Here is a 17,860-nt window from a genome sequence, read left to right as displayed (position 1 = left end):
CTGTATTCCACACTGGTAAGGCCACACCTTGAGTTCTGGACCCCTCGATTCAGGAAGGACATTGAGGTGCCAGAGAATGGTAACAAATGGAAAAGTAACTGGAGCACAAGTCGGATGAGGAGTGACTGAAGGAGCTGGGGGGCCTCAGCCTGGAGTAAAGCAGGTTTGGGGTGACCTTATTGTCCCCTAGAACTCCCTACACCAGCAGGGTGTAGCCAGGTCAGGGTCGGTCTCTTCGCCCAGGCAACAGCAACAGGACAAGAGGGCATGGCCTCAAGCTACACCAGGGGACATTTAGGTTGGACATCAGAAGAAATTTCTGCACAGAAAGGGTGGTTAGATACTTGAATGGGCTGCCTAGGGAGGTGGGGGAGGTACTGTTCCAGGAGGTGTTTAAGGGAAATCTGGATGTGGCACTTATAGCTCAGGATTAGTTGACAAGGTCGTTTCAGTCATAGTTTGGACTAGATGATCTTGGAGAACTTTCCAACCTAAGTGATTCTGTGGGAGGGCACGGTCCCCGGGCGGGCACGGCCCCGGGTGGGCACGGCCCCATGGAACGAAGGGTGCCGGGTGGGCACGGCCCCATGGAAGGCACGGTCCCCGGGTGGGCACGGCCCCATGGAACGAAGGGTCCCGGGTGGGCACGGTCCTGGGTGGGCACGGTCCCCGGGAGGCCCGGTCCCCGGGAGGGCACGGTCCCCGGGAGGCCCGGTCCCCGGGAGGCACGGCCCCGGGAGGCACGGGCCCCGGGAAGGCACAGCCCTCGGCAGGCACAGCCGCCTCCCCGCAGCAGGCGCGCCGTGCAGCTCCAATGGCGCGTTGTGCTGCCGGGCACGGCCCCTCGCCGTGACACGGCGCTGCCGACACGCCGCGCTGGCGCCGGGCCCGCACGGAGCGGTGCCGGGGAGGGCGGTGCTGCCCCGCGCTGAGATGGCGGCGGTGCTGAGGCGCGGAGCGGCCGGTAACGCGGGCGGGAGCGCGGGCGGGAGCGCGGGCGGCCGGCGGGAAGGGCGGCGGGGACGCGGGCGCGGGGCCGGCGCGGCCGCGGGTCTCGGTGCCCGCTCCGCTCTGGCGGATGGCCCCGTGAGAGACTCACAGGCCGAACGAAAGTACCGCTCTGTAAATACAAACAAGGTCTCCGATCCAACTGACGGCACATTAACAACTGACATCAGCTGGCATGGGGTAAACTTACAGAGCAAACTCCAAATTTAAGGCGCAAGGAGGAACTTATCTTTTTTGAGGTGTGGTTTGGAGGTCAAACTCAAAATAATTTCCCGTTCAACATAATAACCTGTACTGCTCACTCTGGTAGGGTAGGTTAAACTCACAATACCTAAACCACACCATTATATTTGATGGCCACAGACCAGGAGAAATGTGAATGAGAGACTCAATGCTGTCAGTGGTCGATCAGTAGGATACTGGCAATGAAAACACCTTTGTGTGACTGTACTTGGATGGAGGGAACCAGAGCTGCAGCGCAAGGAGATTTGTTTCCGTGAGCAGTGGAGCCCATCTGATTCCCAAAAGCCTTGTCCAGCACACAGCAGAGCCTCGTTGGCTTCCAGAGTTCCCGAGATGCTCACACCACCTTGAAATTTCTGGAATTTAAGAATTATCACACTATAAGTCAATGAATACTGCTCCATATCAGAAGCAACAAACAAGCCTATAAATAAACATTAGAAGGGTGAGGATCTCAGTTTATGGGGTACTTCAGACTTGTTACTTCATAATCTGCTCGGTTAAAGAATGTAACCCTTACTTGGTACAACTGTACATTTAAACTCTGATGTGCACACTACTAGTAGATCAGTCAACCATCAGCAGAATGACCCCCAAATAGATAAATTTAAAAATATTCTTCATATGAAGCTGAAGAAGGTTATATACCATAGAACAAGTTTTGTGATGTATGAATAAATACAAGTGTTTCTTTCCTGGAAATACAGAAGTGATGGGGTTTCAATCTGAAGTTTGCTGAAAACCTTTCTTTTTCACTGCAGGGCCATTTTTTGATTATTGGGTTAGAAGAAGATTAGAATTTTAAGTAATCTATATAGTTACTAATCTAGGTAAGACAAGAAAAAAGCAAATGCTTTTTATTTAATCTCAGTCAATTCAATAATGGAATTTAAATTATTACTCTGTAAGCATCTGACAAGAGCTAGGATAAATTCAGAAGACTTCATAGAATAATTGCTTATATGAGTGAGCATTTAAGTCTCTTTGACTTTACAAGAATCCTAGGAATATACTTCACTTTTTCAATCTACTGCCTTCCCAGGAAACACTTAAATCAAACATTTCTGGGGCAGAACCCAGAAGAAAGAGCATTTTCTATTATATTTTTCTAGTGTTTCACAAATAGGTGAGTAACAAACAGTCTGTGTCTTTGTCAATTTACTTGAAATAGAAAAAATACGAATTAAATTACAATAACTATGTAGTTATATGCCCAGTGTGAAGTGCAGCAAGAATTATAGATGTCAGATGTAAAAGAATGGGAAAATCCTTTCCTTTTCATTAGTACAGACTGCTTGAAAAAAGATGTACATTAGTAGTATTTCTATTGAACCACAGTCTGTTAGTATTTGTAAGAAAGAATAAAAGAGTAAAAGGCTCTGGAAAACATAATAAATTACATAGTAAAGGATCCTTCTCTTTCAAAGGATTTTTTTATTTAGAGAATACTGCCTTCCTCCAAGTGGAAAAACATCTCTCACTTCAGCAAGAATTGAATAATGTCTTAAGAAAATTACAGTGCAAAACAGAGCTACTTCAGTAGAAGCTTAGGTGGGCAGGACAGACTGTATAGCAGATGTTGGGAGGGTTGTTACTTTTTGCAACACATGTATTTATTGTGGTTAACTGTAAAACCCTAGTTAATTACCCATGCCTTTAATGATGCCACCTAGTTCCTGCATGTGTGTGCCTCGCACATTTCAGGCATTGCACAGTGCTGCTGCCTCGCTTGGTTCACCCTGATTCAGCAGCATTGACATGGCAAGTGTTCCTGCAAAACAGTTTCTGCACAGACATTTGAAAAACAAGATTTTTTCTTCGTGTGAAAGTGTCTAGGGGATTTTTTTTAACATGTAAAAAGTTGAAAAACAGTTGCTGTCCTTTATCAGTGTGGTAGCCTAAAGGTAACATGTGAAAGAATTGTCCAGAACTTCTGGCTGTGATGGAGATGACAGGATGGACTGTGTGAAAGCCTGGCAAGAAATACTGCAGGACAGTTATTTGCAGCACTGGACAAGTTTCTGGAAATACTTAGTGTAGGATGTTGATTTAGTATCATCAAAAGATTGTGTATAGACTTATTTTTGTGATACTATGTCCATGCTAATATGCACATTGCATGTTGTAATTTTAATGTCAAATACATCCAAACATTTCTTCCTCCATCACAGCACCATGCTCAGAAAGGCTTAGGTTTAAGGATTTATCAGTTATCTTTTTTGAGGAAAAATTAACTGGTAGCTGTAGAATTTTGAATTCCTGTGGAAGGGTAGTTCTCAGTTACATACAGCAAAGCATAGCTGATATAATTAATTACAGCTATTACTGACCTTGCAGGGTACCAAGAGCCAGCCAGGCTATCTGTCCTCACAAAGCATCCAGAATCTCAGTGCATCATTGGCTCAATCTCTTAGCAAAATGGCACATTTGTGACTTTGAAGCAAAGAATGCCTCAAAGACTCCCAAAATGCTAAGGTATCTCTAGCTTGGCCTTGAGGCAATGGAAGCTCTGACTTGGCATAAAGCAAACTGGCATGGAATTAAAATGTGGCTTTTATGAATATCTCCTTTAATCTAATTCTAATTTTGGTTTCAGATACTATCACAATTTCTCCCCACCCCCAACACCTCTAGATTCTAGTACTGACAGATTAATTTTAAATGTAATTAATTTGTAAGTACCCCTATTTTATAGCTTTCTTTTTCTTCATGAACTTTTTGTTTGTTTGCTATAATTTTGAGATGAATAGGCATGTCCTTATTTATTTCTCTATTTTGTGAGAAGTTCTGAAAATTTCAAAAGTAACTTTAAAACGCATTACACAGTTGACCTTTACAATTGGTCGTTTTCCTCTTTTCAACAGGCATATGTAAGGATTTACACCGAATCTGAGTCTGCTTTGGGGTTTTTATTTATTATTTTTTGTAATACTTTTGAATATTTACTTAGTCTGAAAATAGAGTAACTGTTTCCTTGCTCTCAGTCTACCCTGAGCATTGCCCAAGGTTGTGCCAATGACTTGGCAGCTCTGCAGGCCTTTACAGGGGAAAGAACAGGCACTGAGACTTTCTCAAAAGCAATGTGTCAGTGCAATTCATATTTTTTTTTTTCAGGGCTTCTTAGCAGATTGCAGACTTTAGCTCCCACAGTACGAACTCTATCATCATCCAAGTCCTTTTCACAAAACATTCCAAGCTGTTTGTGGAAACTGGGCCGACTTAATCACGTGGCAATTGCAGTGCCTGATCTGGAGAAAGCTCAGTCCTTGTATAAAGATGTGTTGGGAGCCCAGGTGAGTGAGACTGTTGCTCTTCCTGAACATGGTGTCTACACTGTTTTTGTGGAGCTGGGAAATACCAAGCTGGAACTTCTACATCCTTTAGGAGAGAAAAGTCCCATCGCAAGCTTCCTGCAAAAAAACAAGACTGGAGGAATGCATCATATCTGCATTGAGGTACTTTAACATAATATTTCATGTAATAAGATAGATATATTCAAGTATGCATATTTTAATAGTTTTGACCTGTGTCAAGAACTAACATATAAAGCTTACATATTTCTTCTCTGTTATACAAAGGAAAATTTAGACAGATGTTTTGATAGGCAACTTGTTTCAAAAAAGGTATTTTAAGAAGAAATTAAATTATTCCTAACCAGTTACAATGTAATACCTGCAGTGAAAACCGTGCTGGACAGAGTAGAGAGCAATCCAAGCCTAGTACTCTCCTAATTGGATGCACCCAAAGGCTCTGCAGTGTTTACTGTCACTCAGCCTTGGGGATGCAGGAGTTGATTCCAGCTGAGCCCAGGCTCAGTTCCTCTCCAGGCCATCTCTGCAGCAGCTGCTGAGGCTTTTCTGCTCTGGGAAAGAACCTGGAGGGGACATGGCACATGTGGCCTTTCTAGTTTAGATAATTTGACAGTCATTCATTTTTGTTTTGCAGACTGGTAGTTGTGTGTAGGAAGAACTGTAGTGAGTTTGGAATATTCATGAGCAAAACTGCTGCAAATGAGTAGGAATTAGATGATGTGTGTTCCTCTGAATTAAAGCTAGGAATTTCCTTCTTCCCTACAATGGTATTTGGAGAGTTTATTCACCAAATTATGTCCAGACACCTTGATCTTGAAAAATAGCAATGAGATTATTTTCATTCTAGGTCTTTATTGATTACTGATTATTGAATTTTCTAAATAGAGTATTAATATTATTATTTCAAATAATGAATGCATTTAAGTTTTAGGAAAATTCAAATTTAATTGGATGACATGATATCATTAGAACTTCAGATCAAATTGTACAGTATAGGCATGTTTTTGCTAATTACATATTTCTTTAGGAAACAGTACTGAAATACTATATTAATGGCTATTATTATAGTTAAGTTCAATAGGAAGACCATGTCTGGATATATTTTTGATTATTCAAAGCTTTTTTCCTTAGGAAACTTTATGAATCTTAACCTAATCAGAAGGAGAATACATAAATCTAAAATGGACTTTTACCTTCTGCCCACTGCCCTCCCTTTTCACCAGCATTTAACGAGTCAGTACTCTGTCATCACTTATAAAGGGAGGTATTTTTCTTTAGTTACTGAGACCTGGAAAGCAATATAATCTTCCTAGTAAAAGTAATGCAGAATTTAGATTATTTATGGAGTCCTTATGAAGTAACGCCAAAAATAATCAATGGTCTTTGTGCATGAGTGATTTTTGGTTTATTAATTTCTTAAATATAGCACAAGCTGTTTAAAGGGTGTTTTATAAAATCTTCAAATAACAAATGCAAACTTCTGTAGTATTTTTATTTTTAAGATTAGATGTTTTAAATGCTTCTAAATGTAAAATCTGCATAAGACAGTGCAATATGTTAATTTTGTGAACTGTATTTTTTTTCTTAGGTTGATGACATAAAAGCAGCTATGACAGAACTGAAGAAAAAAAAGATACGAATATTGAGTGAAGAACCAAAAATAGGTGCACATGGCAAACCTGTGATTTTTCTTCACCCTAAAGATTGCCATGGAGTCCTTGTGGAACTTGAGCAAGCTTGAGCTGCAATATTCATAAATAAAACAATAGAAGAGTTGTGAAGTTCCTGAGGTGGTGCTGGGAATATTGATGTGGTATTCAGTCTCTACAAGTTCATTGTAGTTCCCAGGGATGAAGTGCAGCTTTTAAGTACTGAAATAGTGCTACAGATTCAGGGTCTTTGTTGTTGCTGATTTTCAGAATTAATATGCTGGAATTTCTTGAATTCTCTAAACACAAACACATCAGCTAAGTTACATATGTACCATAGTAATTTATATTTAGTTGCCTGTTTGCAGCATGATTTTACTTCTGTAGCCACAGAAACTGTACAGTTTCTAGGTCAAGCTGCATTATTTTGCTCTACATTTCAGAGCAGAGACCCACTTCTCAGTGACAACAATATAGCTTAGACATTTTCTTTAGAAGTGAAGGAAAACAAACACTGTTTTCTCTTTTCACCATTCACCACCGTGATTCACAGTGATTGGTTCATGCAGTTAAAAAATCTATATATTGTTGTATGGGTGTCTGCAATCAGTCAATAAGTTTTTCTTGGCATAACCATTACTGCCAAGGAAGTTATAATGCATTAATCACCATTTAGTTGTTTTATGAACTTTGTGGATATGCAGACCATGCAAGAAAAGAACCTGGAAATTAGTTGCCTGACATATATTTCAGACTGTAATGCACTTGTAACATTTTAGTTTTTTCATTTTTAGGGGTTTTTGAAAATGTTTTTCCCAAGTTTTCTCCATAGAAGGACATCTTGAAGAGATGAACAAGCAGCAAGTAACCTCTTCACTTACTTTACAAATACAGTTTTCCTTTGCAGAAGCACTTACAAACACATTATTTTCTATAATAACCATCTGTCTGAGTCACTGTCTCCAAAATGACGTGGAGGGAGAATGATTGCTAGAAACTTAAATTTTAAAAAGTTTTTAAAAAAGCATTCTACTCCCTTTGAGACCTCTGAAATCTTTGAGAGGTCAATTGTGGTACAACACTTGCAGCTTCAGTACCTTCAAAAAGAAAATACCTGCCCTATTGGGCTGGAAATACTGCTCTTGGTATGTGTGGGAAGATGGTTTGTAAGGACAGTGCAGAAGGCGATTTTCCTCAATTAATTATAACTGTACTAATTGTTGAGGAGTGGAAACAGCCTGTCCAATGAGGATGGGTGTTATAAAAGAGTGGGTTAGCTGGCTAAGAGTTAAGAGAACCAGGATCTGCTGGCTGTGATGTGAGGAGGAAGGAACATGCAGTCTGACAAGGTAAGATGCTCTGTGAGGGTCAGACAGGGTTGGGTGGTTGGGTAAGGGACAGGTTGGGGTTAGCTGGTCGTGCAGAAGGAAGAAGGAAACTTGCAGACTGAAGATGAGGAGGAGTCAGTACTGTGTGGAGTTGCCTGAGAGAAGGCATGAAAGGTTTTTAATAAGGGACTGGTGATGGTGCCAGTCATGTCTGTCTTGACAACTGCAACAGGTATGTTGATAAAGTGAGAATTATGTATATGAGGTTGTTTCATCAAGTTAACAATTTTGAGAATTAATAATATGAATTAAAACGTTGTTTGCCAAGTGTTTAAACAACCTGTCTACAGATTATATCTGCAGGTATGATGCAGTTCTGTGTAAAATGTACATGTGTTACAGTTTGGGTAATGTTTTGAGTTTTTAGTGTCTTCAAAAGAAAACCAAAATCAGTCAAGTAATTGGGATGTAGGAGGGCACTGCTGGGAAAAGTCACCATAGAAAATAACCTCTTAGTAGCAAATGCAGAATCTCAATAACTAAATTAAAAGCACCCCCCCCACACAAAATGGTGTTTCCATGAAGGGCCTTTGTATGTTCATGGAATGTGCCTTGATGCTAACACCTGGGGTAGAGCTACCCCAGGGCAGATAAACACACAGCACACTGAGCACTCAGCTATTACAGTAAACACTGATACCTAGCTAATTGAAATGCAGTGTAATTACATTAGGACAGCTTTTCATTTTTGCTATAGTGAGACAGATTAGCTGTTGTCTCAAATTGGCATAATTATGAGCAAAGCCTGTCATAATTGCCCTAAGATATGTGTTTCTTTGTATACAAAGTAGTCACTATCACCTAGCTGCCCTAGAAAGATCGAGTGGTTTCTAATAAAAGGCCTGAGGAACCAAATGAGTTTATCATTCACCATAAAACGTGTTCTTGGAGGAACCCTCCTTTAGTGGGCTTTTAAATAGTGCACATTGAATCATACATTCATAAACTTTAGGGGGGCATCTCTGTATTATTTGCACAAAGGCATAATAATCATGATTTGTTCTCATGTTCTCGTAAATCTGGCTGTATGATGGGACGTGACTGAGTCCAGTACAGTTTCCTGCTGTAACGTTCAAAGTTTTGGTGTTTTTGTTGCACTGGGGCACCTCAAGCGATAGGGAAAGGTGAGACCATTACCTAACAGGATTCCACGGCATTCAGGAGTGTGATTCACAGAGAGATGCTGTGGAGACACACTGAAAACAGCCTCAGCTTGGGCCAGCAGCAGAGCCGGTCCCCGGGGATGGCGAGTGGCCGGGGCGGTGTCACAGCGGGATGCGGGCAGAGCACAGGCAGGGTCACCTGCAGCAGGGGACACGGAACGCGGCCGGGCGGGTTCCGAATGAGAGAGGGAGGCGCCACATCCTCCCTGGGCAGCTCTTCCAGTGCTCTGCCACCCTCAATATCAAGTTCTCCCTCTTGCTGAGGTGAAACTTGTGCTTCAGTTTATGGCCATTGCTCCTCGTGCTGTCGCTGGACCGCACTGTCGGTGTGGCACAGGCGGAGCTGGCGCAGTGCCCGGCCGGTCTGGAGGCGGATCGCGGCAGGTGAGCGCGTCCCGCCGATGCCCCGGGCCGGGCCGGGCCGGGCCGCCCCCGCTCCCCCCGGGCCGGGCCGGGCCGGGCCGCCCCCGCTCCCCCCGGGCCGGGCCGGGCCGGGCCGCCCCCGCTCCCCCCGGGCCGTGCGGCGGCGCGGGCGCTATGCGCCATGCAGGTTCCTGGGCGCTGGCGCAGGCAGGTTCCCGGGCGGGCCCGCCGCGGTGTGCGGCGCTCGGCAGCCACACAAAAGAGCGGCTGCGGCTGCCCCTGTGCCCGGGACCGGCTCCGCCGCCGCACCGCGGTAAGGACCGGGGGTGCGGGGCGGGGGGCTGACCGACCGACCGACCGACCGACCGACCGATCGCCGGCCGGGGTGGTCGCGGGCATCGGCGGCTCCGTCGGGGTGGGGCGGCAGCATCCCGCGGGTCTCCTTAAGGGAGCGGGGAGCCCCGGGCGCGCCCCCGCCCCGGCACGGACGGTGCTCCCCTCGGATCGGGGCTGGGGGCTGCTCTCCGTGCCAGCGGCTGCCTCCGCCTCGCCCCATCTTCATCCCCATCCCCTGGCAACCGAGCCGCCCGCAGGCGGACGGGGAGCCGAGCTGAAGGGGAGCCCCTGCGGCACGGCGGGGCTCGGGCACCGGGAGCTGCCGCACGCCCGCCTGTCCCCGCCGCGCCCCGCCCGGCGAGGGAGAGCGGCGCGATCCCCCGGGCCGGGCTGCGGCTCCGCTCGGCTCCCCCGGGGCGCTGCGAGCCCCGAGCCCGGCCCGGCCGCCCCAGCCCCGCGCCGGGACGGCGGCGCCGGGAACGCGGGACCGGCCGAGCGGCATCCGCATCGCGCTTTGTGCGAGGGCGGGAGGCTGAATCCGTCTGTCTTAAGGAGAATGAAAAGAAACGCGAGAGGAGCCCTCCTGTAATGGAGCACCGTTCGGAGTTTATATTTGGTTCTGATTTCATGCCTCCACTGTAGCAAACGGATCAGAGCCTTTGATCCGCTCTTTTCCCCTTCCCTTCATCATGAGATCTGGAGGGGAAAGGTTGCTTAATTAAGAATACCTGAATTTTGCTGGGATAAACAGCATGAGATGATAGCATGGTATGTTCGCTTCTTATTGAACGGTTTTTTGAATGTGTGTGTGGTGCCTTGTATTGCCATAACAAAAGAGATGGGGGTGGGGGAAAGGAAGGGAATACTGCATTTAGAGCTGCATCTTGGAAAGTCAAAGACTGCCTTATTTTGCCTCAGCTGGCATTCCGTGCTTTCAGATTTATGTGCTTGCATCCTCAGTGTCGTTTTCGTGATTGTTGCACATTAGTGAGGACATACAGGAAAATAAATTTTAATAAAGACAAGGATCGTACAATGTGCATAGTACAGAGATGATGTGCATTGCAGTGATGCTTAAGAAAAGTCTGAAATTACTGTGACCAGTTTGAAAAATGCAAGTAGTGTTTTCAGTCGCATTACATGGCCAAGGCCACCCTAGGAGGGGCTGGGAAATCTGTTTGCAGAAAAGGTATTTCTCTATTATGATTGTTACCCAAGAACCCCTCATTAAGTAATGAGTAGAATTGAAAAAGAGAAACAACGGCTGTCATGTTTTTTTGTGATTTTGTGTAAGCCACAGTGTTTCTAATGTAGCATACTTTTAAAGGGGAGGAATTCAAGTCCTTATTGTCACTTAAGATAAAATACAGTATGTGCAGGTTATGAGTTTGAGAAGCAGAAGACTGACATTTGTGTTAAAGCACAAGATGGGAATTTATCATTGTTTTGTATTAGTTCTTCTCCATATGGGACAGACAAGATGAAAGTGGTTTTCTTTCATTTTCTTTCAGTTATTTTGTGAGAGCTAAACTGCTGAAGTCAAAGCCGCTGTCCTTAGTCCATTTTGGGCTCATAGGATTTCATACTGCAGAACTGTCCTTCTAAACCCTGATTGTCAGAGTTTCTAAATTCTCTGATAGCTTAGCCCTTATCTGCACTTGGAAATTTCTGAAGCTATTTTTAAAAATGCATCAGCAGCTACATTATTGCTCTCTCTTGATCCTCTGATAGTATGGCATCTTGCAAAGGCCATAGATACTCAGCTCTTTTGGTCAAAGTATTATAGTCCTAAGGAGGAATCTCGAAAAAACATGTTTTGTGCAACTACGTGATTAATGCAGTTCAGGTTGGGGACTGGACGTGAATTCAAACAAGCTAGGTGTTTAAAAAGTGACCTTTGCTTAAGGCTGTGAACATAAGAAACCACTTTAAGAAGCATAATATTACCATCTCTCCAGCTGTTATGACAAGAATATTTGCTAAGAAGTAATTGGTGAAAATAACATGGTTTAAGCATCTTTCAGTTAATATTCCTGTGCTGATGGTGGAAAAATTAGTGAAAATGACCGGTTCCAAGTTACCATCTCCCAGAGAGACATATGGAGGATTCTGGTTTTGTTCAGAACAAATCTTGGTTGTAGCCTTTGAACGCATCAGGGTCAGGTGCTTCTGCAGACTTCATATATCAATTTCCCTTGTAATCTGTGTTTAAATAAACAAGGGAATTATTCCATGCTTTAAGCATTGCAGTGGCAGGGGCCAAGGAGCAGCCCTGCCAAAAAGGCTCAGAGGTCCTGGTGAACAACAAACTGGACAGAAACCAGCCAGGTCCCCTGAAACCAAGACAGCCAGGAGCATCCTGGTCTGTATGGAAAACATACATCAAGGGAAGTGATCATCTGCTCAGCACCCACTAGGTCACATTTATAAACCTGAGTCCAGTTTTGGTCCTCCCAGTTCAAGGAAATTATTAAAGACCTGGGGCTCTGTAGAGGCCACTGGAGTGGTTGGCTGGAGGCTGAGCAATGGGGGGACCTTGCAGCAGCCTTCCAGTCCTTGTAAACAGTTCCTCAAGGAACTGGAGCCAGACTCAACACATGTGCCAAAGAATGGCAGAGGCAAAAGGCATATGTTGAAACAAAGGTTCAGACTGGATACAAGCAAAATATTTTGTCCCACAAGGGCAATCATACATGGACACAGGTAGACAGGTAGCCCAGAGTATGTATGGTCTCTGTTCTTGAAGGTTTTAAAGACCAGACTGGATAACTCCCTCAGCAAAGTGGTCAGGGTTCACTGATGACCTTGGTTTGAAAAGAATGTTGGACAAGAGATCTCTGTTCTTAACAACCTGAAGTGTTATGATTCTGTTTGTGCATAACTGTACATGATGCAAGAAGCAGACATGTTTCCAGAAGTCAGATTGTTAAAGATTTTGAGTTTCCATTCTAGGACTCATCTGTTCATCTCAGCAAAGCTGGAATACAATATCAGTATGATACATTAACCTCTTATCTGTTAAACAGTACATTACATTAATACAAAGTAATACCTTACTATAAGCCTCCCAAGGAAGAGATATTTGCTTGAAATAAACACGAAGAAATGCATGCTAATTGCACGCAACAGCTTTTACTAGTAGGTATCTTTTGGCACTTCGAGGCAATTAAAGACTTGCAACATTTGTGCAAGAAATGTAATGATAGTTGTTACATTTAGAGAAAATAAAGATACAGTCACATGCACCTCACAAGTTAAGAGGAAGAACTGGAAGCAGAATCAGAATTCACTGTTTTTTAGGTACTCAGACTTGCAGTTGCTGAGTCAAATGCTCATTATAAGTATTTACAAATGCTTTTAGTCTACTGGGAAGAATATTATATGTATATTTTCCTGCGTTTTTGGGGTTTTTTTTTTCCCCCTGAGGACCCATGAGAGCTGCATGAAAAGCAGCTCAAGACAGCACCATGTGATTGGTGAAGTGCTTTAGGCTTTGCTGTCTGCAGGAGCTGAACATGCACCACTTAAGCTTTGTCATGGCCCCCATGAGAAGGACTTCCCATTTGAATTCTCAATTTTATCTGAACTTAGGTCTTATCTTGGCTAACAATACTATTTTTTGGAAGCAAGTCCTTGCACAGCTGGTAAAAAAATGTATGGATTGAGCTGTTTGTTTCTGATGCTGGTAGGTAAATGCACTGTCACTCGAGTACATGACATTGCTTTCCTTTTTTTGTTGCAGTACTTACTGTCTTCATTCACATGCTGCAGCAGAGGAAGGTGATTTGCACTTCAAGAGGAGTAAGTTAGAGCTGAGCAAAGACTGGTGTGGAAAACTCTGGGATTAATAGGTGCTTCCACCTAAGCTAAAGAGGAAGAACTAGAAGCTCTGTAGGTGGGGATGACGAGGAAAAAGTGTCATTGTTCTCGGATGACAAGGTTACATGAAATACTGCTGGAGATGCATATTCTGAAGTATACTCATGCATGAAGGGATCATTTTCCTTTGAAATAGAAGGAAATGAAGAGGAAAGTTGGCAAACAGGTATACAAAATGTGTCAGTTATAACCAATGTGAGGTTTGCAGTCTGGATAAGGATTTTCAAATAGCAGTACTTCTGCAATACAAACATCCACTGACACCAACCCAGGCCTCCAGTGGCAGCTGCACGAGGGATATCTTGGGAGAGTTGCCTGGTTTGAATTGTTAGGAGGAATTTTCCTTCAGAAAATAGCCTTCCTAGTTACAGGTTTAATAATGAAGGTTCAGCCAGATAGAAATTTGTTATTGCTTTGTTACTTAAAAGGCAGACTGAATATTTCCATTATATTGATTGAATGGAGTTTTTGAACTTTTTGTGCATTGCTCTTAGAGCAATTCTTGTGAGAATATCACCAATTTGCATTATTTCCAGATTCCCTTTACTTTCTGAGAGATCCTCTTCACAGATGCACTTCTCAGCTACAACCTTTCCATAAATTCCTCTTCCCAAGCCAGTTGTAGAGTAACCTTGACAATTTTTAGGAGTGAAATTATTTTTATTTCTGAAATATTCTTCATGAGCGACCTGACCTTGCAAGTTTCTTGTGTATGTATTCTACCCTTGCATTAAAGGTTCAGAGGATCTGACCCTTGAAAATGTAGTGTCAGCTTTATTTTATTTATTAACTTAATGAAGATTAAGTGTAAAAACAGATTTAGAAGTATTTCAACTGAGTACAGAGTTTTGATTTATTAAAGAATTCATAATGTGTTCATAGCAGGCACACTTAGTTTTTTCTATCTTAAATGTACAAAACACAGCTCACAACCCAAATAACAGCTCTGTAACACTGACCATGAGTGTTCTGGGGAGGATGCAAGCCTAGATTTGACCACTGGAGTCCAAAATGCCAAGTATTGTAAGAACTTGCCAGAAGGTAATTGCCAAACACAGCTGATCTTTATGTGAAGAGTAATAAAGAAAATTATAGTCCCACAATTCTATCCACATATTTACTGCTTTTGTCCACTACCCAGACACCAAGGTGCTTGAGTAGACTCTGTCACCCAGTGTGCCCTTCAAGGTCACAGGTGTTAGTTAATTTTGCCTTTTCCTGCTCCAGCACCATGGTAAAATATGCCTGAGTTGCTGTATCAACTGAAGAGAATGAGGGTTGCACAGTGAGATTCTGTTCTAGAATGACACAGTATTTTAATTTTTTTTCCCCACTTGCCAAGAGTGAAATGGTATCAATAAACTGATGTTACTCTTAAGAATCAAGAATACAAGATACCACAAAAAATTATTTCAGTGCAAGGGCAAATGTACCCTTTTGGTTTAGTCAACTCTTAAAATAGGACTCAAAACTCATGCTCTGAAAGCTGAGAGGTGCCTTTTCAACACATCAGGGGGAGTGTATGGAGATGGAATTGCCTGTTTTTCATGCAGAAGCAAGATTGCTTCAGAGCTGCTATGCTCCTCCAATCCATACCAAATCTCTCTCCTGGGAATGAAGTTTTGTATTAAACACTGTTACTAAACATCTGCATATTCTATTTTTTTGTTTGTTTGGGATTGTTTTGGGTTGTTTTGGGGGTTTGGTTTTTTTGGGTTTTTTTGGTTTTTTTTTTTTTTCTTTGTTCTTCTTCTAATCTGCAGGATGGCCATTTGACTGGTACCAGATTTCAGGTTTGCTGTGCTACCTTGAGTTTCAAAGACTGCTGCAGCTACTAACAGATGATTAATCATGAAGGCAGTTACACAAAGAACAGAAGTATTTCTGCTCTTATAAAATGATCCAGTATAGGAAAGAAGCAGGCTTGCATGGTTCCAAATTCTTACTATGCAGCATAGCACATTGTTGCCATGCTACCAGATTGTTTGCCTTGATATTTAAATTTGCCCTTAGATTTGTATTTAAAAAGAATGAACTGTTAACAGTACATTAAAATATAAAATAACCTGACAAGACATAAGCCTCATCACCAATTTGTTCATAGTTTTTTGGCATCCAAATATTTTTCTTTCTTAAAATAGACTCCACTATCACAACAAATCTAAGATATGCATGAACCAATGAATTATGGAAAGATTCTGTTTGGGAGTGGAATAAAGGTTTATATCAAAGGGGGAATATTAATTATAGTTTCCATACTTAAAACAATATACATTTGTCCTACCTTACTAAGTACCTCTTGCCATCTTTTGTCCCCTCCAATTTAATACAACAAAGAGAAATCAGAGCATGATATTTCCTTGTATTATGGAGGAGAAAGGAACATTATTTCTATATGTGTGTGTGTAGATACATATAAAATGTCTTTTAGGCACAAAATCTCGTGTTACTGGAAGACACTCTTGATTAGAGACAAGGCAGCTTTAAAAAGAAACTTATCCCTGTGATATTCTTAGCCAGTCAATCAGTGTGGCTTTAATTATGTAGAAGTATTTGACATGTTATGGCCCAGGAGATAAGAGCTGTTGCATACCAAATGAATGAAAGGGAAGGAATTCTGTTGGTGACTAGAAATCCCATGCTCAGCTCTGCATTAGACACATAAAATGAGCACTGGAAGGGAATGCTTCCTAGTAAATAGTGATTTGCATTGTATTGCTGATTCCAGGATTTTGGAGGTTGTTGGTGGCAGAGTTCTTAGTTTCTGGTTGACTACTTGCTTTATTAATGGAGCAATTGTGGAAATACCTGTGTAGTATCAGGAATCTGCCTTTAAGTCAATTGGGTTGGTGTGAATTTTTTTGTTTGATTGGTTTTTGGTTTGGTTGATTGGCTTTTGAGGGTTTTTTGTTTGTTTACTTTTTTCCTTAATAATGAAGAGATTTTCTTTATATTTGCAGTATCAGGTGTAACTCTCAGTTTTCACCAAGTAAGAGGTATCTGTTGTGATACTGGTTGTTTTCAGTACCTGGAAAGAAACCACCTTAAAGTTTTTCCACATCTATTCCACACCTATCTGCAGTGATAATAAAATATCTGTACAGCATGTGTTTAATTTGGTATTTGTCCTCCATTTATTATTTAGTTTGCATGCATTATAACTGACCCACCAACTAACAGATAATGGTTTGGGAGGAAAATGGAGGGGAATTTTATATTATAGCACTACTGTACCTTTGCAACAGTATTATTTTCTTTTCTATGGATATATCTATATTTGTTTTTAAAGTTTTTTTCCACAATTCAGTAAAATACCTGTCTTATTATTGAGCCAGCATTAATTTAACTTAGATGTGTTAACACGTTTTAGTGTTATCTTATGATATTTCATGGTTTAGTTAAGGCTCCAGCTGTTGGTGTGTGAGAATCATAGTTTTGAGCTTAAACAGGTTCCAGGAATGAAAAAACCATGAGTATGTACTTTAAACATTTGTGGACAATATGATACCTTTAATTCTGGAGTTCTTGTGATTTGAAGTGATACAGCAATTTTAGTAGAAACAAGTTCCTTAATATTAACCAGCATCTGTTTTAATGAACTAAGCTCGAGTTACCAGTTTACTTTCTGATGGTATTTAACATTGTTATAACCACTCCTGGTAAATATAAACAAGCCAAATGTCATCCAGAGCTTCTGAATCAGCTCTTTTATCAGGAAAAGGATAGTGTAAAAAAGTGGCACCAGGCCAATATAACTTCATATTATGGTAGGAAAAGATTGTGAAACACTGGATTTAATCAATAACAGACCAAAAATTTACTGAAAACCTGAATTATAGGTATGTCTGTAATTAGTGGAGAATATAACTTAAATGTACCTAACTAGAAAAATCTTAATTTGCCTCTGCTATTTAGTTGAATTTTTGCTGTTAAACTTCTTGCTGGGTGAAGCTATGAAGGTAAAAGTAATTACCTTTATAGATTAACATTTAAATATTTTGCCTATGTAAATATGAATAGCATGCAGATAAAAAATTCTCTGCTCTAGAGACTATAAAAGGATGGCTTTGCAGTTATTATACAATTTTCATTGTTGTTTACTTTATTATTTTACTGCGCCACTGGGGGTGAGAGTGGAGGTATGTTTGATTTTTAAACAAACTCCCCAAAGTCTGCTATATTAATTTTTCAGCTGTAGACTTACAGATTTTTAAGCTCTTTGTGGCACGAATATCTGCAGAATACTTAACATGATGAAATCTTGGTTAATGGACTTTTCCATAACACACATAATGTAGGATTTATTTGCTCCCAGTTGAAAGTTATTATAGCAAATACAAAAAGAAGAATGAAATGAAAATGAATATATAATGTGACTGTTCAGAGTTTGCATCTGGTAAAGGGGCTGATATCTGGAGGTACAGAAGTTGATTATACCCTTGCAGTGCCAGGCTACATAGGATGGTACAAAGCTGGATCCTGCAGAGAAACCTTCTAGGAGCCTCTCCATCCATTGGGAG

At 41.9% G+C, this 17,860-nt stretch overlaps 2 protein-coding genes across 11 annotated transcripts in view; both read left to right on the top strand.

The window, feature by feature from the left end:
* Positions 1–703: 703 nt before the first annotated feature.
* Positions 704–6,343, top strand: MCEE (methylmalonyl-CoA epimerase). 2 transcript variants are annotated; one of them, XM_079317741.1, is made up of 4 exons: positions 704–746; positions 780–964; positions 4,366–4,706; positions 6,151–6,343. In XM_079317741.1, the coding sequence occupies exons 2-4, from the start codon at positions 934–936 to the stop codon at positions 6,301–6,303; spliced, it is 525 nt and encodes a 174-aa protein (XP_079173867.1). In that variant the 5' UTR covers positions 704–746; positions 780–933; the 3' UTR covers positions 6,304–6,343. The 2 variants fall into 2 exon arrangements, with proteins under 2 accessions (XP_079173867.1, XP_079173868.1); XM_079317742.1 differs by lacking the exon at positions 704–746 and having other exon boundaries at positions 764–964.
* Positions 6,344–8,889: 2,546 nt separating this feature from the next.
* Positions 8,890–17,860, top strand: part of APBA2 (amyloid beta precursor protein binding family A member 2) — a 71,632-nt gene continuing 62,661 nt past the window's right edge. For 2 of the 9 annotated variants that reach the window (XM_079317732.1, XM_079317733.1), the window contains exons 1-2: positions 9,251–9,438; positions 13,204–13,262. The gene's annotated coding sequence lies outside the window, so the exon portion shown is untranslated. The other 7 variants (XM_079317730.1, XM_079317736.1, XM_079317737.1 and 4 more) reach the window with 5 other exon arrangements.

This window comes from Erithacus rubecula (genome assembly GCF_903797595.1).
Source record: "Erithacus rubecula genome assembly, chromosome: 14".
Lineage (NCBI taxonomy): Eukaryota > Metazoa > Chordata > Aves > Passeriformes > Muscicapidae > Erithacus > Erithacus rubecula.
Note: the sequence above shows the minus strand (reverse complement) of the source record. Positions and strands in the feature narration are given on the sequence as shown.